This window comes from Salarias fasciatus, chromosome 16, assembly GCF_902148845.1.
Source record: "Salarias fasciatus chromosome 16, fSalaFa1.1, whole genome shotgun sequence".
Classification (NCBI taxonomy): domain Eukaryota; kingdom Metazoa; phylum Chordata; class Actinopteri; order Blenniiformes; family Blenniidae; genus Salarias; species Salarias fasciatus.
Window position 1 is genome coordinate 403265 of NC_043760.1, and position 26944 is coordinate 430208.

The following is a 26944-nucleotide window of genomic DNA, read 5'->3' on the forward strand; positions in this document are numbered from 1 at the left end:
GCACAAGCTGAAGTAAGGAGTGCAAATATGAAGAAAATGAAAGTGAACCTTAAATCGCGTGTTTTGTCGGTGCAGCGTTTCGGCCCGCTGGGTCTTTTTCAGGCACTGAAAACACACAAAATGAAGTACATTTTTCTTCAACACACAATCTGGCTTAATAAAGGTAAGTAGGAGGCACCATGCGGCGTGACTGAATTTAGGCTGTCTTGGAAACATGGCTACATTAATTATTATTTATAAAATAAAAGTAAGCGATGTAGTTTTCAATCATGGAAGTTTTTGCTACACTCTCGAGGGGCTGCTGCAGCACCCTCCACACCCCGACTGCCCACGGCCACGTGTAACTGTTCACACCACGGATTCATGTTCTCAGTCCACACCTACCACCCACACGGCAAATTCACTGTAAACACAGTTGGAGGTTTCCTGAGCACTTCCTGCTTCAGATCTAACGGTGAGCTGCCCGGAGGAGGCAGACCTGCAGGTCGTCTTCAGCACATCGACTGAAGCTGGAGGTCAATGATGTCTCAGTGAACTCCATGTCAGAAATAATCTTCTGTTTACCAGAAAACTCCCTGAGCTGCACGTGTTGACTGAGCTTAAGCAACCTAAAGAACCACTTAATATCGAAGCGCAGAGTGCTGATGGGCTTCAACAGGCACAGCCTGCAACCCCAGAGCGGGAGTCCGTAAAGAGGGGAAAGCTCTCCTCAAATATTTGCTCAGATTCCCCGACGTGCATCTGCTGCAGCTGATCCATATGGATGGAGCCCCGGGGTCCGGCGCGCACGTGAGCCGCACAGTAATTACCAAGTTTATTCTTGAAAGTGGTGGGAAATGAACTTTTACTGCGGCTGTAACTTTTTAAAGAAATAATGCCTTAAACCTTGGATGAGGAGGGATGGAGGAGATAAAACGCAGCTGTGTTAACGGAGACGATCAGAAATCTGCCCAAAGGTTTGAATTTCAAAGAGGAAGTCTGAAACCAAATTTCACTGGAGCATAAACTGCTTCAGTAACCATGGCCTGGATTTAAAACAACGGAGTAACCAGAAAGTGTCTGTCTGCTGCGCTCATGCTGAGGACACTCTTCATACTGAGAGCTTTTCGAAGACAGACGACACTGCGAGTGTCTGAAGCCGCCCAGCGTCATTTCATACTGATGGTTTTATCACAGGCTGGGGATTAGCTGAATGTTGCATTATCAACCATAGAACTACGTGCTGAAGCTGCTTCATTCAGAGGAGAGCAGTGACGGACGGTCACAGCGCTGAATATCTGCTCATTGAAGGAGATCCTGAACAGGCTGCATCAGCATCTGGACTCCAGAGACCCTGTCCTCACCTCCACTTCCCCCAAACCCTACCCTCTGTGGACGTTCCTCTTCTCTTGCTTGTGAGCCAACATTTTCACCAGAGGCTGAAACATCGGGCCCAAACCGACCCTCGGGAGGCTGCGGATCATCTGGGTCCTGAGGGCCCCTCTGGCCTGCTTCTGGTTTCCTCAGAGGTCAGAGGTCATGATCAGTTCCCTTGTGGGCTGTTACACTCATGACGATCTGGATCAGATCTCTCCTGACGCTCTGGTGTAATTCGACACCTGCATCCTCAGCTTCACGTCCCAGGTCACTGCCAGCTGTGTTCTCTGTTCTCTCTTCAGGTTCTGGAGTGTGGGCTCTAACTGAAGGGTGGTGGAACCTTTGCTCTGTCCGTCTCTTCCTGTCCTCCTGTCAGCCCCAGTGAGGTCCTGGACCCCCAGTGAGGTCCTGGACCCCCAGTGAGGTCCTGGACCCCCAGTGAGGTCCTGGACCCCCAGTGAGGTCCTGGACCCCCAGTGAGGTCCTGGACCCCCAGTGAGGTCCTGGACCCCCAGTGAGGTCCTGGACCCCCAGTGAGGTCCTGGACCAGGATTCAAAATCAGTAAAATCAAGTCAGAAATCACCTGGTCAAGAGCAGCTTCAGGCTCTAAGGAGCCGGAACCTTCCAGCAGCCAGATGGGAGGACAAGACTGTCCCCATCAGTCCCACAGAGTCCCGTCTCCGAGCCGTAGTCTCCACTGCACCACGAGGGAAGGAAAGGACACGAAGACTCACAAACCCCTCATTTATATATAAAAGCATGTCTTCAAAAGAAAGAAAACAAAGTCACTCCGCAAAACAGGACAGACAGGAAACACGGTGGACAGACGCAGTTCTCACACCTCAACATCAACATTTACTTACAGGTTTTGGTCAAACATGAAATTTAAATAAAAACGTTTGAAATGAAAACTGACAATGAAGATTTTTCTTCTGCTCATCTGAAGCTTTTTTGCTTTGCTTCCTGAAATCTTCTGCATAAATAATGAAACCAGGATTTGTCTCGTCTTCTCACACACCAGCCGACATGGAGACCAGCTGGAGAACACATGCTTTTATGTATAAACACCCCAACACCTCCAGGAACCCTCACGGCCGAGGGCTTGTTCCAGGCCACAGAGTTCTCAGCAGGTCCAGGCACGAGGCTGCAGCGTCGCCGTGGTTTCCGTGGTTTCCGCGGTTTCCGCGGCAGTCTCTGCTCCGCGCCTCCAGCAGCACGTCCGCCTGTCGGCTGGCTACAGTCCGTCAGACGTTGTAGTCCGGCGCCTTGCCCAGCGGCTGCCTCAGCCGGATCTGCAGCGTCATGAAGGCTCCCGCCGCCACGTGGAAGAGGATCTGCCACACGTTCCTCAGCTCGTACAGATACATGTTGGACAGGCAGATGAGCGCCAGCGCCAGGAAGGACTTGCTGTTCCTCCACACCGAGAAGTAGCAGAACAGGTAGCACTGCGGGGAGACCACAAGGATGCAGTGTTCATGCTGGGCCACTAGTGGGCGCTGCTGGTTGTGTTTGTGATGAAACCACACACACACACACACACACACACACAAACACACACACTGCAGAGAACGTGGCCTCAGTCAGTAACGTCACCCTGAGGGCAGGAACTCAGTTTAGCAGCTTCAGGAGAGCAGCTGCTGAACCACAGCCGGCCTCCACCACTGCTCCACCACTCCTCCATCACTGCTCCACCACTGCTCCACCACTCCTCCATCACTCCTCCATCACTCCTCCATCACTCCTCCACCACTCCTCCACCACTGCTCCACCACTCCTCCACCACTGCTCCACCACTCCTCCATCACTGCTCCACCACTCCTCCATCACTCCTCCACCACTCCTCCATCACTCCTCCACCACTCCTCCACCACTGCTCCACCACTCCTCCATCACTGCTCCACCACTCCTCCATCACTCCTCCACCACTCCTCCACCACTGCTCCATCACTCCTCCATCACTCCTCCACCACTCCTCCATCACTGCTCCACCACTCCTCCATCACTCCTCCACCACTCCTCCACCACTCCTCCACCACTCCTCCATCACTCCTCCACCACTCCTCCACCACTCCTCCATCACTCCTCCACCACTCCTCCACCACTGCTCCACCACTCCTCCATCACTCCTCCATCACTCCTCCACCACTCCTCCACCACTACTCCATCACTACTCCATCACTCCTCCACCACTCCTCCACCACTCCTCCACCACTCCTCCATCACTCCTCCACCACTGCTCCACCACTGCTCCACCACTCCTCCACCACTCCTCCATCACTCCTCCACCACTCCTCCACCACTCCTCCACCACTCCTCCATCACTCCTCCACCACTACTCCATCACTCCTCCACCACTCCTCCATCACTCCTCCACCACTCCTCCATCACTCCTCCACCACTCCTCCATCACTCCTCCACCACTCCTCCATCACTCCTCCACCACTCCTCCATCACTCCTCCACCACTCCTCCACCACTGCTCCACCACTCCTCCACCACTCCTCCATCACTGCTCCATCACTCCTCCATCACTCCTCCACCACTCCTCCATCACTCCTCCACCACTCCTCCATCACTCCTCCACCACTCCTCCACCACTCCTCCACCACTCCTCCACCACTGCTCCACCACTGCTCCACCACTCCTCCACCACTCCTCCACCACTGCTCCACCACTCCTCCATCACTCCTCCATCACTGCTCCACCACTCCTCCACCACTCCTCCACCACTCCTCCATCACTCCTCCACCACTGCTCCACCACTCCTCCACCACTCCTCCACCACTCCTCCATCACTCCTCCATCACTCCTCCATCACTCCTCCATCACTGCTCCACCACTGCTCCACCACTCCTCCATCACTCCTCCATCACTCCTCCATCACTGCTCCACCACTCCTCCACCACTCCTCCATCACTCCTCCATCACTGCTCCATCACTCCTCCATCACTGCTCCATCACTCCTCCACCACTCCTCCATCACTCCTCCACCACTCCTCCACCACTCCTCCATCACTCCTCCATCACTCCTCCATCACTCCTCCACCACTCCTCCACCACTCCTCCATCACTCCTCCATCACTCCACCACTCCTCCATCACTCCTCCATCACTCCTCCATCACTCCTCCACCACTCCTCCATCACTCCTCCATCACTCCTCCACCACTCCTCCATCATTCCTCCATCACTCCTCCATCACTCCTCCACCACTCCTCCATCACTCCTCCACCACTCCTCCATCACTCCTCCACCACTCCTCCACCACTCCTCCATCACTCCTCCATCACTCCTCCATCACTCCTCCACCACTCCTCCATCACTCCTCCATCACTGCTCCACCACTGCTCCACCACTCCTCCATCACTGCTCCACCACTCCTCCATCACTCCTCCATCACTCCTCCATCACTCCTCCACCACTCCTCCATCACTCCTCCATCACTCATCCATCACTGCTCCACCACTCCTCCATCACTGCTCCATCACTCCTCCATCACTCCTCCATCACTCCTCCACCACTCCTCCACCACTCCTCCATCACTCCTCCACCACTCCTCCATCACTCCTCCATCACTCCTCCATCACTGCTCCATCACTCCTCCATCACTCCTCCATCACTGCTCCACCACTCCTCCATCACTCCTCCATCACTCCTCCATCACTCCTCCACCACTCCTCCACCACTCCTCCATCACTCCTCCATCACTCCTCCATCACTCCTCCACCACTCCTCCATCACTCCTCCATCACTCCTCCATCACTCCTCCACCACTCCTCCATCACTCCTCCATCACTCCTCCATCACTCCTCCACCACTCCTCCATCACTGCTCCATCACTCCTCCATCACTCCTCCATCACTCCTCCATCACTCCTCCATCACTGCTCCATCACTCCTCCATCACTCCTCCATCACTCCTCCATCACTCCTCCACCACTCCTCCATCACTCCTCCATCACTCCTCCACCACTCCTCCATCACTCCTCCATCACTCCTCCATCACTGCTCCATCACTCCTCCATCACTCCTCCACCACTCCTCCATCACTCCTCCATCACTCCTCCACCACTCCTCCATCACTCCTCCATCACTCCTCCACCACTCCTCCATCACTCCTCCACCACTCCTCCATCACTGCTCCATCACTGCTCCACCACTCCTCCATCACTCCTCCATCACTCCTCCACCACTCCTCCATCACTGCTCCATCACTCCTCCATCACTCCTCCATCACTCCTCCATCACTGCTCCACCACTCCTCCATCACTCCTCCACCACTCCTCCATCACTGCTCCACCACTGCTCCATCACTCCTCCATCACTCCTCCATCACTCCTCCATCACTCCTCCACCACTCCTCCATCACTCCTCTATCACTCCTCCATCACTCCTCCATCACTCCTCCACCACTCCTCCATCACTGCTCCATCACTCCTCCATCACTCCTCCATCACTCCTCCATCACTCCTCCACCACTCCTCCATCACTGCTCCATCACTCCTCCATCACTCCTCCATCACTGCTCCACCACTCCTCCATCACTGCTCCATCACTCCTCCATCACTCCTCCATCACTCCTCCACCACTCCTCCATCACTGCTCCATCACTCCTCCATCACTCCTCCATCACTCCTCCATCACTCCTCCACCACTCCTCCATCACTGCTCCATCACTCCTCCATCACTCCTCCATCACTCCTCCATCACTCCTCCACCACTCCTCCATCACTGCTCCATCACTCCTCCATCACTCCTCCATCACTGCTCCACCACTCCTCCATCACTGCTCCATCACTCCTCCATCACTCCTCCATCACTGCTCCATCACTCCTCCATCACTCCTCCACCACTCCTCCATCACTCCTCCATCACTCCTCCACCACTCCTCCATCACTCCTCCATCACTCCTCCACCACTCCTCCATCACTCCTCCATCACTCCTCCACCACTCCTCCATCACTGCTCCATCACTCCTCCATCACTGCTCCATCACTCCTCCATCACTCCTCCACCACTCCTCCATCACTCCTCCATCACTCCTCCATCACTCCTCCATCACTCCTCCACCACCCCTCCTCCACTCCTCCTCCACCACTCCACCACTCCTCCATCACTCCTCCATCACTGCTCCACCACTCCTCCATCACTCCTCCATCACTCCTCCATCACTCCTCCACCACTCCTCCATCACTCCTCCACCACTCCTCCATCACTCCTCCACCTCTCACCAGGGGGAGAGGTGGAGCGCCGTGAAGGGAAACCTCCATGAATCCAGGTCAAACTGTTCCACAGACGTTGGGTTCCATACAAACAAACATGAATTCACATGTTCCTGATATTAAAACACGTCGTTCTTTTTCCAAACCGAGCTACTCTGACCTTATGAACGTTAAAACCGAGTCCCGCCTTCCGTCATGCTTTCATATGAAATCCAAACCGCCAACTTAGCCCCTCCCACCTGCAACCAGCAGCATGAGAGCAGCTGGTGGGGAGGATCGGGCTCCTGCTAACAGCACCACCCACCTGGTACAGACCCTCCTCCAGAACCACCCACCTGGTACAGACCCTCCTCCAGAACCACCCACCTGGTACAGACCCTCCTCCAGAACCACCCACCTGGTACAGACCCTCCTCCAGAACCACTCACCTGGTACAGACCCTCCTCCAGAACCACCCACCTGGTACAGACCCTCCTCCAGAACCACCCACCTGGTACAGACCCTCCTCCAGAACCACCCACCTGGTACAGACCCTCCTCCAGAACCACTCACCTGGTACAGACCCTCCTCCAGAACCACCCACCTGGTACAGACCCTCCTCCAGAACCACCCACCTGGTACAGACAAACCTCCAGAACCACCCACCTGGTACAGACCCTCCTCCAGAACCACCCACCTGGTACAGACCCTCCTCCAGAACCACCCACCTGGTACAGACCCTCCTCCAGAACCACCCACCTGGTACAGACCCTCCTCCAGAACCACTCACCTGGTACAGACCCTCCTCCAGAACCACCCACCTGGTACAGACCCTCCTCCAGAACCACCCACCTGGTACAGACCCTCCTCCAGAACCACCCACCTGGTACAGACCCTCCTCCAGAACCACTCACCTGGTACAGACCCTCCTCCAGAACCACCCACCTGGTACAGACCCTCCTCCAGAACCACCCACCTGGTACAGACCCTCCTCCAGAACCACTCACCTGGTACAGACCCTCCTCCAGAACCACTCACCTGGTACAGACCCTCCTCCAGAACCACCCACCTGGTACAGACCCTCCTCCAGAACCACCCACCTGGTACAGACCCTCCTCCAGAACCACCCACCTGGTACAGACCCTCCTCCAGAACCACTCACCTGGTACAGACCCTCCTCCAGAACCACTCACCTGGTACAGACCCTCCTCCAGAACCACCCACCTGGTACAGACACACCTCCAGAACCACTCACCTGGTACAGACCCTCCTCCATAATGACTCACCTGGTACAGGCAGGCCGCGGTGCCCAGGAAGAAGGCAATCACAGAATTAAAGTCCTCGTCCTCGTTCTGCAGAAGGGAAGAAGACATTCGGAGAAAAAGGCTATTTTTAGCACGATGAGTTCATACAAGTCATTCTAGATCAGGTGAAAGGTCAGGTCACTGCAGTGGGTAAGAGGTGAAAGGTCAGGTCACTGCAGCGGGGGCATGCTGTTGGTTTCACACGGCCTTCCTGAGGTCAACGTGTCCAAACTGCAAAACTTCAGCTTCCAGGATCAGAGGAGGAAACTTCCCCGTTTCCAAGGACTGCAGCTGCTAAATCTCCACGTTCCCCGAGAGGACAGAGCTGCGTGCACGGCCACGAGTTCTACTGCTAGAGTGGACAGAGCTGCGTGCACGGCCACGAGTTCTACTGCTAGAGAGGACAGAGCTGCGTGCACGGCCACGAGTTCTACTGCTAGAGAGGACAGAGCTGCGTGCACGGCCACGAGTTCTACTGCTAGAGAGGACAGAGCTGCGTGCACGGCCACGAGTTCTACTGCTAGAGAGGACAGAGCTGCGTGCACGGCCACGAGTTCTACTGCTAGAGAGGACAGAGCTGCGTGCACGGCCACGAGTTCTACTGCTAGAGAGGACAGAGCTGCGTGCACGGCCACGAGTTCTACTGCTAGAGAGGACAGAGCTGCGTGCACGGCCACGAGTTCTTCTGCTGGAGAGGACAGAGCTGCGTGCACGGCCACGAGTTCTACTGCTAGAGAGGACAGAGCTGCGTGCACGGCCACGAGTTCTTCTGCTAGAGAGGACAGAGCTGCGTGCACGGCCACGAGTTCTACTGCTAGAGAGGACAGACCTGCGTGCACGGCCACGAGTTCTACTGCTGGAGAGGACAGAGCTGCGTGCACGGCCACGAGTTCTACTGCTGGAGAGGACAGAGCTGCGTGCACGGCCACGAGTTCTACTGCTAGAGAGGACAGAGCTGCGTGCACGGCCACGAGTTCTACTGCTGGAGAGGACAGAGCTGCGTGCACGGCCACGAGTTCTACTGCTGGAGAGGACAGAGCTGCGTGCACGGCCACGAGTTCTACTGCTGGAGAGGACAGAGCTGCGTGCACGGCCACGAGTTCTACTGCTAGAGAGGACAGAGCTGCGTGCACGGCCACGAGTTCTTCTGCTAGAGAGGACAGAGCTGCGTGCACGGCCACGAGTTCTACTGCTAGAGAGGACAGAGCTGCGTGCACGGCCACGAGTTCTACTGCTAGAGAGGACAGAGCTGCGTGCACGGCCACGAGTTCTACTGCTAGAGAGGACAGAGCTGCGTGCACGGCCACGAGTTCTTCTGCTAGAGAGGACAGAGCTGCGTGCACGGCCACGAGTTCTACTGCTAGAGAGGACAGAGCTGCGTGCACGGCCACGAGTTCTACTGCTAGAGAGGACAGAGCTGCGTGCACGGCCACGAGTTCTTCTGCTGGAGAGGACAGAGCTGCGTGCACGGCCACGAGTTCTACTGCTAGAGAGGACAGAGCTGCGTGCACGGCCACGAGTTCTTCTGCTGGAGAGGACAGAGCTGCGTGCACGGCCACGAGTTCTACTGCTAGAGAGGACAGAGCTGCGTGCACGGCCACGAGTTCTACTGCTAGAGAGGACAGAGCTGCGTGCACGGCCACGAGTTCTTCTGCTGGAGAGGACAGAGCTGCGTGCACGGCCACGAGTTCTACTGCTAGAGAGGACAGAGCTGCGTGCACGGCCACGAGTTCTACGGCCAGCAGGCCCAGAGAGCAGACGCCTCGCCAGACGGGGACAACAGAGCAGTCTTTCTGGCGAGACGGCAGAGCAGAGCACATCCTGAAGACGTGTCCTGGCGTCCTGCAGCAGCTGGCTTGGTTTAACAAGGCGACAGTTTGTCCAGTACGGATCACCTCTGTTGTGCAGCGGAGGTACAGCGCCACCTAAAGGCCTGGCTTGTATGTGTTTGATGCAGACACACTTCAGCCCCAAATGATTCATATAAAAATTCAGCTAAAGTTGGTTTTCTTCAAGCAGAAAGTTGTTTTGACCATAAATGACACAAGATTCTTCCAAAAGTTAAAAGGAAGATTTACCAGAAACACCACTGCGGAAAAAGATTACTTCTCAGTTTTCTCAGCTCCATTCGAACAAAGAGTGGCACGTCCACAGTCGTCCACAGTCGTCCACAGCCTTCTCCACCATCAACAGAGAAGTCCTCATTAGCTCCCTACAACCACTGAGCAGCTTGACTCACGTCTCACTGGGATTTCTGACCCTTCATTATCAGCAATCAGCTCCAACTGTTTCCATGGAGTCCCGGGTGTCTTGTCTCCGGGGGACACTGGCTCAGATGTCAGCCGTCCTCACTAGCCAGGAGAAAACACTGCTGCACGCTCCGCTCGTAGACAGCGCGCTAAAGGTGTTTGTAGTACCTGCAGTATGCTCTCGATGGCATGGACGCCTCGCAGCAGGTTCAGGCCTCCACACAGGACACTGAGGACACAGGACACCACGCCCGGCAGGGACACCGGCTGCAGCATCTGCGTGGGAGCTGCAAGACAAGGAGGACGCAGCACTGCAGCCTGACGGCATGACGGCAACCAATAAAAACCATCAAAAGCCCACGAGCCTAACCCTGACCCTGACCTGACCCCACCCTGACCCTGACCTGATCCCACCCTGACCTGATCCCACCCTGACCCTGACCTGACCTGACCCCACCCTGACCCTGACCTGATCCCACCCTGACCTGACCCCACCCTGACCCTGACCTGACCCCACCCTGACCCTGACCTGATCCCACCCTGACCCCACCCTGACCTGACCCCACCCTGACCCCATCCTGACCCTGACCCCACCCTGACCTGACCCCACCCTGACCCTGACCCCATCCTGACCCTGACCCCACCCTGACCTGACCCCACCCTGACCCTGACCCTCTCCAGTCCACTTCATGACCGGACGATTTGTTTGAGGAAATGTGATGATGAGGAACCTGCAGCGAAGCTGAAGGAGCGCTGATGTAGCAGCCAGTGTCCTCCAACCTCCACAACGGTACTGCTACAGGGTCTCCTCTGAGCCTGGTCCTGGTTCTACAGGGTCTCCTCTGAGCCTGGTTCTGGTTCTACAGGGTCTCCTCCTCTGAGCCTGGCTCTGGTTCTACAGGGTCTCCTCAGAGCCTGGTTCTGGTTCTACAGGGTCTCCTCTGAGCCTGGTCCTGGTTCTACAGGGTCTCCTCTGAGCCTGGTCCTGGTTCTACAGGGTCTCCTCTGAGCCTGGTTCTGGTTCTACAGGGTCTCCTCTGAGCCTGGTTCTGGTTCTACAGGGTCTCCTCTGAGCCTGGTTCTGGTTCTACAGGGTCTCCTCTGAGCCTGGTCCTGGTTCTACAGGGTCTCCTCTGAGCCTGGTTCTGGTTCTACAGGGTCTCCTCTGAGCCTGGTTCTGGTTCTACAGGGTCTCCTCTGAGCCTGGTTCTGGTTCTACAGGGTCTCCTCTGAGCCTGGTTCTGGTTCTACAGGGTCTCCTCTGAGCCTGGTTCTGGTTCTACAGGGTCTCCTCTGAGCCTGGTTCTGGTTCTACAGGGTCTCCTCTGAGCCTGGTTCTGGTTCTACAGGGTCTCCTCTGAGCCTGGTTCTGGTTCTACAGGGTCTCCTCCTCTGAGCCTGGCTCTGGTTCTACAGGGTCTCCTCTGAGCCTGGTTCTGGTTCTACAGGGTCTCCTCTGAGCCTGGTTCTGGTTCTACAGGGTCTCCTCCTCTGAGCCTGGTTCTGGTTCTACAGGGTCTCCTCCTCAGAGCCTGGTCCTGCAGGTTCTTCCTGTTAAAAGGAGTTCTTCCTTCCCTCATCTCTTGGTGCTCATGCTGATGGTCCAGTGCAGGTCATGGTTCAGGTGCAGGTCATGGTCCAGGTGCAGGTCTTGGTCCAGCTGCAGGTCATGGTCCAGCTGCAGGTCATGGTCCAGTTGAAGGTCCAGGTGCAGGTCATGGTCCAGGTGCAGGTCATGGTCCAGCTGCAGGTCATGGTCCAGTTGAAGGTCCAGGTGCAGGTCTTGGTCCAGCTGCAGGTCATGGTCCAGGTGCAGGTCATGGTCCAGGTGCAGGTCTTGGTCCAGCTGCAGGTCATGGTCCAGCTGCAGGTCATGGTCCAGCTGCAGGTCATGGTCCAGGTGCAGGTCTTGGTCCAGCTGCAGGTCTTGGTCCAGGTGCAGGTCTTGGTCCAGCTGCAGGTCATGGTCCAGCTGCAGGTCATGGTCCAGGTGCAGGTCTTGGTCCAGCTGCAGGTCATGGTCCAGCTGCAGGTCATGGTCCAGCTGCAGGTCATGGTCCAGCTGCAGGTCTTGGTCCAGCTGCAGGTCATGGTCCAGCTGCAGGTCATGGTCCAGCTGCAGGTCTTGGTCCAGCTGCAGGTCTTGGTCCAGCTGCAGGTCATGGTCCAGCTGCAGGTCATGGTCCAGCTGCAGGTCTTGGTCCAGCTGCAGGTCTTGGTCCAGCTGCAGGTCATGGTCCAGGTGCAGGTCATGGTCCAGGTGCAGGTCATGGTCCAGTTGAAGGTCCAGGTGCAGGTCTTGGTCCAGCTGCAGGTCATGGTCCAGGTGCAGGTCTTGGTCCAGGAAGGCCTGTGTTGTAATGGGCTGTATGAATGAAGCTGGACTGAATGCGTTGAGGCGCAGCAGCGGTGTGGAGTGTCGGGTCCAGTGAAGATGGCTGCTCCTCTGCTCCTCTGCTCCTCTGGACTCTCTTCTCTCCGTCTTCATTAATATCACTAACGTCACGTCAAAATAGATAAAACAAATCATGCTGTCCAGAGGAGCTCTGCTGCCTCCTGCTGGACAGGACCGGCTTGAAGAAAAACATTTCACCATCGGTTTACATTTTAAAGGTTGTATAGAAGATCTTTATTACTAACAAAAATGATTTAAAGCTAAAAAATGGCGCTAAGCTGCAGCGGCCTTGTTTCCATCATGATCAAAAAAAAGAAAGTAACATTAATCAACCAACATTACTTTAGCCAATCAATAAGGAGGTAGCCTCGTTATCTATTGGTTTTCTAATGTGTCGATCAACCTCTCTACATTTGTAGCGTAGCTGTCCTGCTCCTACACCCTTTTCATTCCCCCCCGCCCCCCCCCCCCGCTGGGCTCTGCTGCTGCTATCAACACCTTTTCACCTGCAGACCTGAGACAGTTTTTCTTAATCGTAGCTGCAACGTGCTGCCATTTGGCGAAAATGTATGTTTCAATCTTAAAACAGGACTTGTATGAAACAGTCTGGAGAGTGTGTGTGTGTGTGTGTGTGTGTGTGGGGGGGGGGGGGGGGGGGGGGGGGGGGGGGGTTGTTTACACACAGATCAGCTGTGAGCTCCAGTCTGCTCCAGTCCTGCAGCTCCACACAAACCTCCCCGTCCTCCTCTGATCCACCGAGACCAGGGACGGCTCAGGGACAGGGTTTTACTCATATTGGCTGTTTTGTGTTGCTCAAAAGGACACGTTGGTAGCTATGTGTTAGCGCTATGATGCTAAGTTGCTACATGCTACATGCTGCTTTCTGCGCAGGAGGAGGCGTTCCTCCGTAGAGAGCAGGGGGGGAGGGGTGTGGGTCACGCATGGCAGCGTTTCAAAAAGGACTAAAGCCAGGTTTACACTTGCACGATTCTGTGGCACGCATTGCCACGAATCGAGTCGCAAACGGTCGCAAACCACTCGTAAAGTGGTGTGAAGTGTGCGTAAACCCGTCGGGACTGCGTGCCATGTCGGGACGAAAATTTTGAAATGTTCAAAATTTTGGTCACGACAAAATATCGCGAACCGGCCGTGAACTATGCGCCAACTGTCCGTGAACTCCTCGTGAACGCGTCGGGACGATGTGGGAGGATGCTGCCAGTCCTGGCCACCGGCGAGTCCCCGGAACAGGGCCCCATGCGGGGGATTTTCGACACACTGTTGTTGCAGCATCAAGTGTAGCGCCTTTAATTTGTCATTGAAACTGACTGATGTCAGCCGTCCGTCGGGGCCCCCTTCAGCTCGGGGCCCCGGGCAGCCCTGTTCTGCTGCTCTTCAACACAGAGCAGCTGCAGGTTCAGGATCTTCTCTTCCCCTCTGTGACGGCGTCTCTGGCATTCAGCATGGTGTCTGTTCCACAGCAAATCCAAAAATGACCCGGGGCTGGGGAAGCCCCCCTTTTTACTTGTATATGACGTGCGTAATTGCGCGCGCAACCACGTCGTGCCGGTGCGGGAAGCTCGTAAACTATGCGCAAGCTACGCGTGAATGCGTCGTGCCAGTTCACGACGCTGATGGGCGCATTCGTGAACTGTCCGTGAACTGTGCGCCAACGGGTCATGAACTGTGCGTGAACTAGTCGTGAACAGCGGGGAACCTGCCGGTTCGTGACTCCAGATTGGCACGCCTTGCCACGACAACATCGTGGCTAAAAGTCGTGCAAGTGTAAACCTAGCTGAACTGTCACTGGATTTCTCTCTCCATGGAAAATCCTCCATACAACCTTTCACAGTCACAATTGAGGCCTGGTAATTATATTCTGATCCTTACTGCAGACTCTGTGACAGGACTCTACCTGGGCTCCGGTCTGTGCGATCTGTGGCATCGCAGTGGAAACAGGAAGACGGAGGCCATGTGTTCCTACCGTGTTCATGACCGTCAATGTCGGCTGTAAAAACATTCAGCTTCCAAACTGATTAATGGCAGGATTAGGGTCAGGGTTCCAGGCTGGATGAACACTCAGACCGGGGAACTGCTGGACTGGCCCTCCCCTCAGCAGAGTGGGACGGTTCAGACTGCTGACAGCTGAAACAGGCTCTCCTTTACATCTAAAACCGTTCAGTAGAAACCTTTCTTCCATCCAAGGGGTGAATTTCTGTGCTGATTACAAGTTCCCAAATTATGCAATCAATCACAATTAATTCCTGCAGGATTTGCTAAACTGATGATCAGGAAGTGAATCACTGACGGCAGCGTCGGTTCCGCCGCCCGCCGCTCAGCCTCAGACGTTCTGAGGTGGCCTGCTACAGAAACGGCGTGAAACACGCCCATGTGTCTGTCGGCACTGGAAGCATGTGGGCTTCATCACCTTGCTCAGGGACATTTCAACGTACCGACTTGATATTGAACCGGCAACCTTGTGACAGAAAGACGAGTCCGCTTCAGCTGCAGCGCTGAAAGAGGGAGCCGGTCCGGCGCCGCAGCAGGAGGCCCCCCTCACCGGACCGGGTGGGTCTGTACGCAGGGGGGCGGTACCCTACCTATGCCCTTGTACTTGGAGGCGGCGTGCAGCGAGAATCCGTTGATGGCTCGCAGGTCCTCGGGGGACAGCTGGTAGGGCGGGCGCAGCCGGATCTCCGTCTGCATGTCAGCCAGGTTGATCTTGGTGGACAGCGAGCGAGGGCTGTTGTAGCGCTGTTTGGTCTTCTGGATGAAGGTGTCTGCCGGACGACAACACGGGGTCAGCAACACCAAGAGGACGGCAGGGGGACAGACTGTCTCACACAGACCGAAGACGCTCGCATCGACAAACAGAGGCGCGTCGATCACGTCTGGACCAAAGTAAAGTACGACGGGCCAAACGAGCAGCCCAGCGTTTCCCCGACGGTCAGCATCGAGGCTCCGCCTCCCACCTTCTGGCAGCGGGAGGGGGGCGTGGCTGGAGCTGCCGTGGAGCACCAGGTGTGCTGGAAGCTCGCCAGCTGGAGACACGTCTGGTGGTCCAGTCATCACGTGTCCAGCATGTCACACATCACGTGTCCATCATGTCACACATCACATGTCCATCATGTCACACATCACGTGTCCATCATGTCACACATCACGTGTCCGTCATGTCACACATCACGTGTCCATCATGTCACACATCACGTGTCCATCATGTCACACATCACGTGTCCATCATGTCACACATCACGTGTCCATCATGTCACACATCACGTGTCCATCATGTCACACATCACGTGTCCATCATGTCACACATCACGTGTCCATCATGTCACACATCACGTGTCCAGCATGTCACACATCACGTGTCCGTCATGTCACACATCACGTGTCCATCATGTCACACATCACGTGTCCATCATGTCACACATCACGTGTCCGTCATGTCACACATCACGTGTCCATCATGTCACACATCACGTGTCCATCATGTCACACATCACGTGTCCGTCATGTCACACATCACGTGTCCCTCATGTCACACATCACGTGTCCATCATGTCACACATCACGTGTCCGTCATGTCACACATCACGTGTCCATCATGTCACACATCACGTGTCCATCATGTCACACATCACGTGTCCATCATGTCACACATCACGTGTCCGTCATGTCACACATCACGTGTCCCTCATGTCACACATCACGTGTCCATCATGTCACACATCACGTGTCCATCATGTCACACATCACGTGTCCATCATGTCATACATCACGTGTCCGTCATGTCACACATCACGTGTCCATCATGTCACACATCACGTGTCCGTCATGTCACACATCACATGTCCATCATGTCACACATCACGTGTCCATCATGTCATACATCACGTGTCCATCATGTCACACATCATGTGTCCATCATGTCACACATCATGTGTCCATCATGTCATACATCATGTGTCCATCATGTCACACATCACGTGTCCATCATGTCACACATCACGTTTCCATCATGTCATACATCATGTGTCCATCATGTCATACATCACGTGTCCATCATGTCACACATCACGTGTCCATCATGTCACACATCACGTGTCCATCATGTCATACATCATGTGTCCATCATGTCATACAACACGTGTCCATCATGTCACACATCACGTGTCCATCATGTCATACATCATGTGTCCATCATGTCACACATCACGTGTCCATCATGTCATACATCATGTGTCCATCATGTCATACAACACGTGTCCATCATGTCACACATCACGTGTCCATCATGTCATACATCATGTGTCCATCATGTCACACATCACGTGTCCATCATGTCATACATCATGTGTCCATCATGTCATACAACACGTGTCCATCATGTCACACATCACGTGTCCATCATGTCATACATCATGTGTCCATCATGTCATACATCATGTGTCCATCATGTCATACAACACGTGTCCATCATGTCACACATCACGTGTCCATCATGTCATACATCATGTGTCCATCATGTCACACATCACGTGTCCATCATGTCACACATCACGTGTCCATCATGTCACACATCACGTGTCCATCATGTCACACATCACGTGTCCATCATGTCACACATCACGTGTCCATCATGTCATACATCATGTCATACATCACGTGTCCATCATGTCATACATCACGTGTCCATCATGTCACACATCACGTGTCCATCATGTCATACATCACGTGTCCATCATGTCATACATCACGTGTCCATCATGTCATACATCACGTGTCCATCATGTCACACATCACATGTCCATCATGTCACACATCACGTGTCCATCATGTCACACATCACGTGTCCATCATGTCATACATCACGTGTCCATCATGTCACACATCACATGTCCATCATGTCACACATCACGTGTCCATCATGTCACACATCACGTGTCCATCATGTCATACATCACGTGTCCATCATGTCACACATCACGTGTCCATCATGTCATACATCACGTGTCCATCATGTCACACATCACGTGTCCATCATGTCACACATCACGTGTCCATCATGTCATACATCACATGTCCATCATGTCACACATCATGTGTCCATCATGTCACACATCGCGTGTCCGTCATGTCACACATCATGTGTCCATCATGTCACACATCGCGTGTCCGTCATGTCACACATCATGTGTCCATCATGTCATACATCACGTGTCCATCATGTCACTCATGTCACCAAAACCTCACAGGCAGGTTTCCAGAGAATCAGTCACATTAAAGACACAGAATCGTTCAGGAAACAAATACATTTTGTCAGATTTTTTTATCTGTAATAATTGCGGAGGACTAGGGATGCACATTTTATATTTTTTCTATGACCGATAACCGGCGCCCTTTAACCGGTTAATAACCGTTAACCGATCAGATTTAAGGCCCGTCCTGCTTCACATGTCGGCCTGGGTGTGCGTTGCGCATTGGTCTGTGCGGACCGATCCGCGGACGTCCGCGCAGCAGCCAGCTGACCGCGTTGCGCGCAGGTGGCGCCGGAATACGCATCGCCAGAGCGCCACAGCAAACAGAACATGACGGCAAAAGTGAAGGCAGACGGAGCTCCAGCCCGATCGCTCAAACACCAGAGTGAAAATCTGGTGGACGGAGACAGCAGCCTGTCTGGAGGGAGGAGAAGGTCTGCCGACAGAATCGCTCCGGCGCCGCCCTGCGATTCAGAAAAAAGAAAAAAAAAAAGGCTAAATAAACTTTAATATTAAATGATAACGTACTGACAATGTGTGTGCTTAATTTTCTCTAAATAATCTGTAATAAAGAAGCAGATAAACGGTCTGTAGAGCCGGAAAAGCTTCTGGAGGATGTGTGGAACACTGCGCCTGCGTGGAACGTGCACAGAAAGAGCGTGGCATCAGTGGAGCGCCGAGGCGGTATGCACAAAACCTTATATCACGGTATCAGAAATTTCATATCACGGTAACGGTATATATCACGGTATTATTTTCCCCTGTAAATTCAAATAATTGCTTAAAAATAACCAAACTGTCACATTTGCTCATTTTCCTCTTTTATTTTTTAAACTCCGGTTTATATAACTTCAATTATTTTCAAAAAAATCAGCAAGGTTTCCGCCAGACCTTTTCAGTCGGGGCGCCCCGCCCACGCTGAATTCTGCAGCGCCTGGACAACGGAGACGGAAAAAACAAAAAATAAAAAAAACTGCTCCACGTGTGCGGCGCTCTCTCTCTCCCTCAGACGGTGCAAAGCCTCACGCTAGCTGTAGCCGCTAGCTCCGTCCCGACGGTCCGAGAAGTCACACTCGCTGGCCAAACTTTTTTTCCTGCAGGAAACACTGAATCACAATATGAGAGGAAAAAAAAAAGACCTGAGTTTTTAGCGTCTCTCCGGAGCCGCTCGTCTCTGCGTCCACCGTTATGGCTCCACCCCTCCTGGATACGCTGGTGTTGTTCGCGAGCGCACCCTGTGCTTACCTAACCAATGAAATGCAGCGAACAAACCCCGCACCACGTCGGGACGCGCTGTGGAAATGCTCAAACGCACCCAAACAATTGCGCTCCGGCGGTCCTGTCAGCGAGTGCAGACGACTGAACACCGACTCAGAGAGCTGCAGCAGACGTCTGCTCTCTCTCTCCGGTATGAACGATATGGCAAAATTTCAACCGGTGTACACTTTTACACCGTCACACGGTGTTATACCGTCATACCGCCCAGCCCTACTCCAAAGCGACGCGAAGCATGGACGACCTTTAAACGCCCTGCTGAGCGGCTCCATGCTGCCGTTCCGACATTCCAACGCGCCGCCATTTAGACACGGATCACCATTCCGAAATACCGCTGTTCCGACACGCAGACGCCCCTCCATTCTGACCAGGAAATGTGCGTCACTCTGAGTGAGTGACGGACTCGGCGCTGTCCGGTGCTTCACTGCAGATTTACAGCGACAGCAAATTCTCATCTAAAATGGGAAAAAAGATACAAGATTTAGATATAATCAACAGCACTGTAGGCTTCAATCATCTCCCGTTGTTTTTTAAATCATGTCGAGAGTGAGCATGCCGGCGATTTCTTTGTGTGTTCTGATTAATGTCCAAAATAAAGTTTTAGCTTCTGAAATCCGATTTTTAAACAGTTCTGGAGGAGCTCAATGTTGATCTGGATGCTGCGGCTTCATACTGAACCATTTCACTGTGAATCTGGACGACCCGCGGCGTCTGGAGATAAAAAATAATATTCAATGTAACGCCGGTTTTGTGCCACATGTGTAAATGCGCACAAAGCTACACACCCTCCCCGACTGCACAACATGAAGGCTCCTGGAATTAATCAGTGACTGAAGGAGTCGTCTGCAGCGCCGTCACTGATATCTGAAACATAACGCCAGCTGCAGGAAGACGCTCGGCTCTGTGGAGAGCTCCTCCAGCTGGAGCAAAATAAATAAATAAATCAATAACCGACAGTATTAACCGGTCAAAGCTCCTGTTATCGGTTAACCATGTGCATCCCTATGGAGGACGTCTGTGTCCCAGTCCTGTCCACTGCCTCCTGTCAGTGATTCCACCGCATGTCGCCTCCTCTGACGATGCTCGTCCAGTCCCAACCTGCACCTCATTTCTTTAAAATTAATTCATTTCTCCCTTTTCCTGGATGGAATGATGTGGATGGCAGCAGAACCAGCAGTGGTCCAGGACCAGCAGTGGTCCAGAACCAGCAGTGGGTCCAGGACCAGCAGTGGTCCAGAACCAGCAGTGGGTCCAGGACCAGCAGTGGTCCAGAACCAGCAGTGGTCCAGAACCAGCAGTGGGTCCAGAACCAGCAGTGGTCCAGAACCAGCAGTGGTCCAGAACCAGCAGTGGGTCCAGAACCAGCAGTGGTCCAGAACCAGCAGTGGTCCAGAACCAGCAGTGGTCCAGAACCAGCAGTGGTCCAGAACCAGCAGTGGTCCAGAACCAGCAGTGGTCCAGGACCAGCAGTGGTCCAGGACCAGCAGTGGTCCAGGACCAGCAGTGGTCCAGTCCCAGAGGGAGGGTTCTGCCTTGAGGCTCTGAACATGTCTGCCTCGGAGGTCCTCCGTCGCGTCAGTCCTGTCTTCCAGCTGCGCTGCAGCAGGTCATGGACAGAAAAAGCAGCAGGCGTCCTCAATAAAACATGCTGTTTAAAAAGTCCACGATTCTGGGCGCTAGGTGGGGTGAGAGCGTCTACAGGTGGTCTCAGCGGGTTTGGTGCTGCGGGTCAGGACCGAACCGGACGAGCCCCGGCAAACCGGAGACGACTCACCAAACTCGATGAAGGAGTACGGCCGCACGGCGCCGCTGATGCGCCTGGTTTCGTACGTGACGATGAACTCCTTCATCAGCTCGTCCAGGAAGCAGAAGGCCAGCATGTTGGGGTAGCTGGCCGTGCACACCATCAGGTAGCCCACGCCCAGCGAGCTGGTGAAGCTGGAACGGCGACAAACACACTGGTCAACGAAACCCAGACTCGGCTCAGAGGCAGCTCCGTGAACCCATGAACGGAGAACCAATGAAATCCCCCGGTGAGGAGGCTCGGCGTGATCGGACACGCCGGTGAAACAGCTGCGAGGACAGGCAGCGTCGCCACGCAGGTGTCAGCGGTCCAGAGACTGCTGCCACGGCAACCAGGAAGGAGGAAAAAGGCCCAGAGCGGGGAGGAAGCCGACGCCACCACAAAACACTGCAGCTGCTTCAGTGTGTCTTTGAGCCGGGGGAGCAGTTCTGTCCCTCAGAGGACGGGGTGGACGGCAGCTTGGTCAACATTCACCACCGCAGGACAGAAACTGTCCTCGGTTTGCTTCTGAAGACACCGCACCATTCCATTAACATTTCAAATCACACTTTATCACTGAGGTCTGTAACACCCGCCCATGTCATGATGCCCAGAAACGTAATAAACCACAAACGTTATAAAAATACGCAGCTTTTAATGTAATAATCCTGCAAACGCAACACATTTCCCACAAACGTAACAGCCGCTGCCTACTACAAACGTAACACGCGATTCCCCACAAACGTAATAACCGTTACGCTTGTAGAGATTTATTACGTTTGTGGGGAAGTGAAAATCTTCAACTTTCAATGTTGTAATAACTCCCCACATGTGTAATAATGCAGTGAATCATGGCTGCTGCTGCTGTTTGATGGTTGTTGCTCTTGCCTACTGCCTACTGGTTTGGTTTATTTTTTTGCCTAATCTAAAAGTGCATTTGTTTTTTCTTTATAACTTTATTCTGATTCTACAAAATATTTTCAAACTGAGTCAAATTCTCTGCTTCAGTTGTGTAAAATGTTACTACTGCTTCGGGAGCAGTGAGATAGATGCTTATTATTTTATATATTTTTTGTCAAGATGGTGGATTTTGTACAGTTTTTACAAAGTGCTTGTTCTTATGTTTCTTGGAGCATTTAAATAAAAATCCCATTTATTTAAAGTTGTAAATCTTATAATTTTATTCATACAAATGGAAAGAACATTTTACACTAAACAGATTTCATGTTGTGTTGCTCATATTTAAAACAAATATTTATGGCTTTTTGGGGGGGAAAAAATAAAATGATAAAATCGCATTTTAAATCGCAATCGCAATATTAGGGAAAAAAATCGCAATTAGATTATTTTCCCAAATCGTTCAGCCCTAGTTCGATTCCCTGCAGGGTGCAGAGTTCCGCTTTCCAGGAATTCAGAGTTTCAGGTTGGTGCTCAGAGTCACACTTTAAAAGATGGATTTTTAAATATTCCATAAAGTTAAAAACATTTTAGCTTTAATGACAAAAGAAAATCCCAATCAAAACTATGACTGAGAGAATGAATGAATGAATGAATGAATGAATGTGCACATAGTATTAGGTTTGTTTCTGTTTAATGGCCGTAGCATTTACTGGGGATGGAGAGGGATCATTAGGATTTTGTTCTCGGAATTATTTAAGAAAGTCAAACTTATAAGTCTGGAAAAAGTAAATTAGGAGTGTAGAGAGAAAGCGTCAGAGCGGAGCGTGGCTCCCAGCACCCTGCTGCTCCTCACCACCAGCTCCCCGCTGTGATCCTCATCCACCCAAATCTGGGAGATCGTCGGCGAGCTGTCGGCATTCCCAGACAGAAACCACTCCGGCTCAAACACTCCAGGTGGACTCCTGGGTCAGGGTCACTGCTCCACGTCCACACAGAGGACGGTCCACCACGAGCAGTCTGGACTGAGAAGACACGTCCACACAGAGGACGGTCCACCATGAGCAGTCTGGACTGAGAAGACACGTCCACACAGAGGACGGTCCACCATGAGCAGTCTGGACTGAGAAGACACGTCCACACAGAGGACGGTCCACCATGAGCAGTCTGGACTGAGAAGACACGTCCACACAGAGGACGGTCCACCATGAGCAGTCTGGACTCAGAAGACACGTCCACACAGAGGACGGTCCACCATGAGCAGTCTGGACTCAGAAGACCACTGAGACCAACTTCTGGCAGTGAACCCGAAGCATGTAGAGAGCAACCAGTCCCAAGTTCCTCCTGTGTGGAAACACCTCAACTCCACACCAGACCCCACTGCTCCGTCCCTGTCCCTGCTGTCCTCATCACTGCTCCGTCCCTGTCCCTGCTGTCCTCATCACTGCTCCGTCCCTGTCCCTGCTGTCCTCATCACTGCTCCGTCCCTGCTGTCCTCGTCACTGCTCCGTCCCTGTCCCTGCTGTCCTCATCACTGCTCCGTCCCTGCTGTCCTCGTCACTGCTCCGTCCCTGTCCCTGCTGTCCTCATCACTGCTCCGTCCCTGCTGTCCTCATCACTGCTCCATCCCTGTCCCTGTTGTCCTCATCACTGCTCCGTCCCTGCTGTCCTCATCACTGCTCCGTCCCTGCTGTCCTCATCACTGCTCCATCCCTGTCCCTGTTGTCCTCATCACTGCTCCGTCCCTGCTGTCCTCATCACTGCTCCATCCCTGTCCCTGCTGTCCTCATCACTGCTCCGTCCCTGTCCCTGCTGTCCTCATCACTGCTCCGTCCCTGTCCCTGCTGTCCTCATCACTGCTCCGTCCCTGTCCCTGCTGTCCTCATCACTGCTCCGTCCCTGTCCCTGCTGTCCTCATCACTGCTCCGTCCCTGTCCCTGCTGTCCTCATCACTGCTCCGTCCCTGCTGTCCTCGTCACTGCTCCGTCCCTGTCCCTGCTGTCCTCATCACTGCTCCGTCCCTGCTGTCCTCATCACTGCTCCATCCCTGTCCCTGTTGTCCTCATCACTGCTCCGTCCCTGCTGTCCTCATCACTGCTCCGTCCCTGCTGTCCTCATCACTGCTCCATCCCTGTCCCTGTTGTCCTCATCACTGCTCCGTCCCTGCTGTCCTCATCACTGCTCCATCCCTGTCCCTGCTGTCCTCATCACTGCTCCGTCCTTGTCCCTGCTGTCCTCATCACTGCTCCGTCCCTGTCCCTGCTGTCCTCATCACTGCTCCGTCCCTGTCCCTGCTGTCCTCATCACTGCTCCGTCCCTGTCCCTGCTGTCCTCATCACTGCTCCGTCCCTGTCCCTGCTGTCCTCATCACTGCAGACTTACTTGACATTGAAGGGTCCGTCCTTCAGGGTGCAGCGGTCAGGAAACTGGCCCAGCTTCTTGGAGAGGCCTTTGAGGTGCTTCTTGGTCTCCTGCAGCTCCTTGCCCTGCTCGTAGTCCGTGGAGGCGGAGAGAGGCAGCCCGTCCCCGACCCGGACCACCGAGGCAAACAGCACCATGGACATCTTACAGCGGGGACAGTCTCCTCCAGGCCCTGCAGGCAGATTCCGTGGGGTTAAAGGATTCCTTCAGGACTTCAGACACCAGAAAAGCCATCCTTGGATTCTGTATTGTGCGAGAGCATGCTGAACAAACATGAAGCATTATGATGAGACTCAGCGACTCCGCACGGCGCTGCAGCTATTTGAAACCACGAGCGTCTCTGTGAATCTTGCAGAATACGATACAAGATTTGCAAATAGTTACCAAATCTCGTCTTAAAAGTATGATCTGCCACTATGTACAGCGCCTTTTTAAAGAAGCACCATCCCTTCAGGTGCAGCTCGGACTGTTAGCCTTGGTTGACAGGTCTCGTCCTGCAAAGACTGGGTATTGCTCAATGGCACATTGGATTTCCTGAGTTTCTGCAGGTACATGTCAGCTTCCCCTGGTCTCAGTGACCAAGATGTGGGACACCCTGCTGAGAGAACCATGGACAGCTCCTCGCGCTGCGTGGAGGACATCAGTCCGTCCAGCTCGTGCACAGATCAGCTGTAACGACAGGACAGGGACCGACACAGCCGGACACTGCATGGGTCCGTCACCACATGGCCCCGCGGCTTCACACTGCCTCAGCCGCGCGCTTACAATCCAAACCACGTTCGTCCGGAATCCAAACAGAACTCCAAACTTCTGGAAAAACACGTTTATACACCGAGTCAGCAGCTAATCGCTGTTAGCCACGTCGCTCCAGCACACGATAAATCAGGCTAACAGCTAATCACTTCGACTCCGCTGAAGTCACACTAAAGCGAAGGAGAGGCGGGGATTAAAGTCACGTTTCCGACGCGCTGACAGTCGTGTGCTTCCGTTGTTGTTTCCGTTTTTATTACCTGGAAAGAGGAATCACAACCATGAGGAAAGCTGAAAGATTCTCAGCTTCCGAACTGAGCCTTAGCATCGAGGAGGCTAACAGCTAACGAGCAAACCGGTGTTTACGTGGCTGCGGCGCGGTGCATTGTGGGTCTGCGTGGTCCTGTCAGCAGCATAAAATGAAAATATAATTCAATTCCGTTAAATAAATGAAACATAAATTTAAAGTAAATAAAATACAAAACATAAGATTATATTGAAAATATTCAAAATAATAAAATAAAATAAAATAAAATAAAATAAAATAAAATAAATTGAATTTACTGTGAAGAAAAGATAGATAGATAGATAGATAGATAGATAGATAGATAGATAGATAGATAGATAGATAGATAGATAGATAGATAGATAGATGGATGGATGGTTCTGGTCAATATTCTCGATTTGAGGGAAATCATAAATTGAATAATTCCAATGTTTATCTATAGGTTTGGTTCTGTTAGATCTTAGGATAAGAATAAACCTGATTTCTAAAAATGCTCGGACAGCTCATACATTGTCATTTTCTTTGAGTCTTTATAGAAGAGTTTATAGAAGAGTCTGACTATAACTTCCAGCATGGACTTGAATAGTTGCAGTTGCCACTTTAAACTCAAGCAGCAGTTGCTCTTATAAAGTTTATGAAACATAAAGTTCTGTTTGTGTCACAAAATACAGGTTTATGAGAAATGTAAATGAGAACGTCCCGTTTTCGGTTTTAAAAAAATGCACACAGATTTAATCACAGAGCAACAGACTGAATGTAACATGGCTTTGTGGGTTTTATGAAGATTCAGTCAGGCTGTTGATGGGCGAATCTGCCGCTGCAGAGTATTGACTCATTGCTCTTTAACTGTGATGATTAATATTCATGATCTCATTATCTTTGGAATAAAAAAGACACTGTTACATAATTTAACTTTTCTCTACATTTTAGCTCGCCTTATATTCTAATCTCAACCCACTCTATTTTTTTTCCTTTTCATTTCTTCGCCCGAAAGAGGACGAGTAACAAATCATCCCCACACACTAATGCTTGGATTGAAACATGAAAAATGAATGGCGTGAGCGGAGCTGGGAGCAGAAGCAGGCCGCTCACTGGAATCAGGGTCTGGAAGAGGAAATGAAAGCAATGGTGGAGAGCTGGGTGAAGGCCTCGTCCCTCACACATCCCCCCAAGGCCGGGCGGCGTGGCGGCCCAGAGGGAGGCCTCTTCTGGGTGTGTGTGTGTGTGTGTGTGTGTGTGGATCGCCACCTTGTCTCGGTGGAAAACCTTGTGTGTTCCAGTGAACCTGAGAGCGATGCTGTCGGGGGCTTTTAGCTCCTGGTAGAGTCATCCATGGCAGTAAAGTCGAGGGGGAGGTTCCAGACCAAGAGTGATCCAAAGACCCAAAGACCCAAAGACCTCAATGGCGGGAGTGGCGGAGGATGACACCATGCGTCACAACGGCACTGAAGGTGGATGAAGGCTGCAACAGAGAGTGGTCTCCAGTCGTCATGGTCACCATGCCACTGGATTCAGGCCCCTCTCTGCCAAGGATCGTGTGGTGGCTGCAGGCGCATCCGTCTTCCCACGTTAAAAGACGTCACGCGCAGGCGTCCTCCCGAAGGAACCCATCAGACAACGTCCTGTGGCGATCAGGAAGTGGTAATGGGGACAGGACAGTGAAGTCTGGGAGTCCTTAGCCACGACCTGGCACACAGGCGATGGGTGTATGATACAGTCGTTAAGCTCTTGGACTGAGGCAGAAGGAGCTTTTCAGCAGTTGCACCCAT

At 53.0% G+C, this 26944-nt stretch overlaps 1 protein-coding gene across 1 annotated transcript; it reads right to left on the minus strand.

The window, feature by feature from the left end:
- Nucleotides 1-2084: 2084 nt before the first annotated feature.
- Nucleotides 2085-25266, minus strand: sec22a (SEC22 homolog A, vesicle trafficking protein). Its single transcript, XM_030112676.1, has 7 exons — nt 25150-25266; nt 24101-24311; nt 20813-20976; nt 15100-15279; nt 10276-10394; nt 7841-7906; nt 2085-2802 (listed from the first exon to the last, which is right to left on the minus strand). The coding sequence occupies exons 2-7, from the start codon at nt 24280-24282 to the stop codon at nt 2602-2604; spliced, it is 912 nt and encodes a 303-aa protein (XP_029968536.1). The 5' UTR covers nt 24283-24311; nt 25150-25266; the 3' UTR covers nt 2085-2601.
- Nucleotides 25267-26944: the final 1678 nt, after the last annotated feature.

Bases quoted from the DNA above. Each gene is read 5' to 3' on its own strand.
- sec22a (XM_030112676.1), bottom strand. From the start codon at position 24,282: ATGTCCATGGTGCTGTTTGCCTCGGTGGTCCGGGTCGGGGACGGGCTG. The intron at 20,977-24,100 runs GTAAGTCTGCAG...TCGCCGTTCCAG, and splicing joins GACGGACCCTTCAATGTCAA to CTTCACCAGCTCGCTGGGCG. The intron at 7,907-10,275 runs GTACTACAAACA...TCCCTTCTGCAG, and splicing joins CCATCGAGAGCATACTGCAG to AACGAGGACGAGGACTTTAA.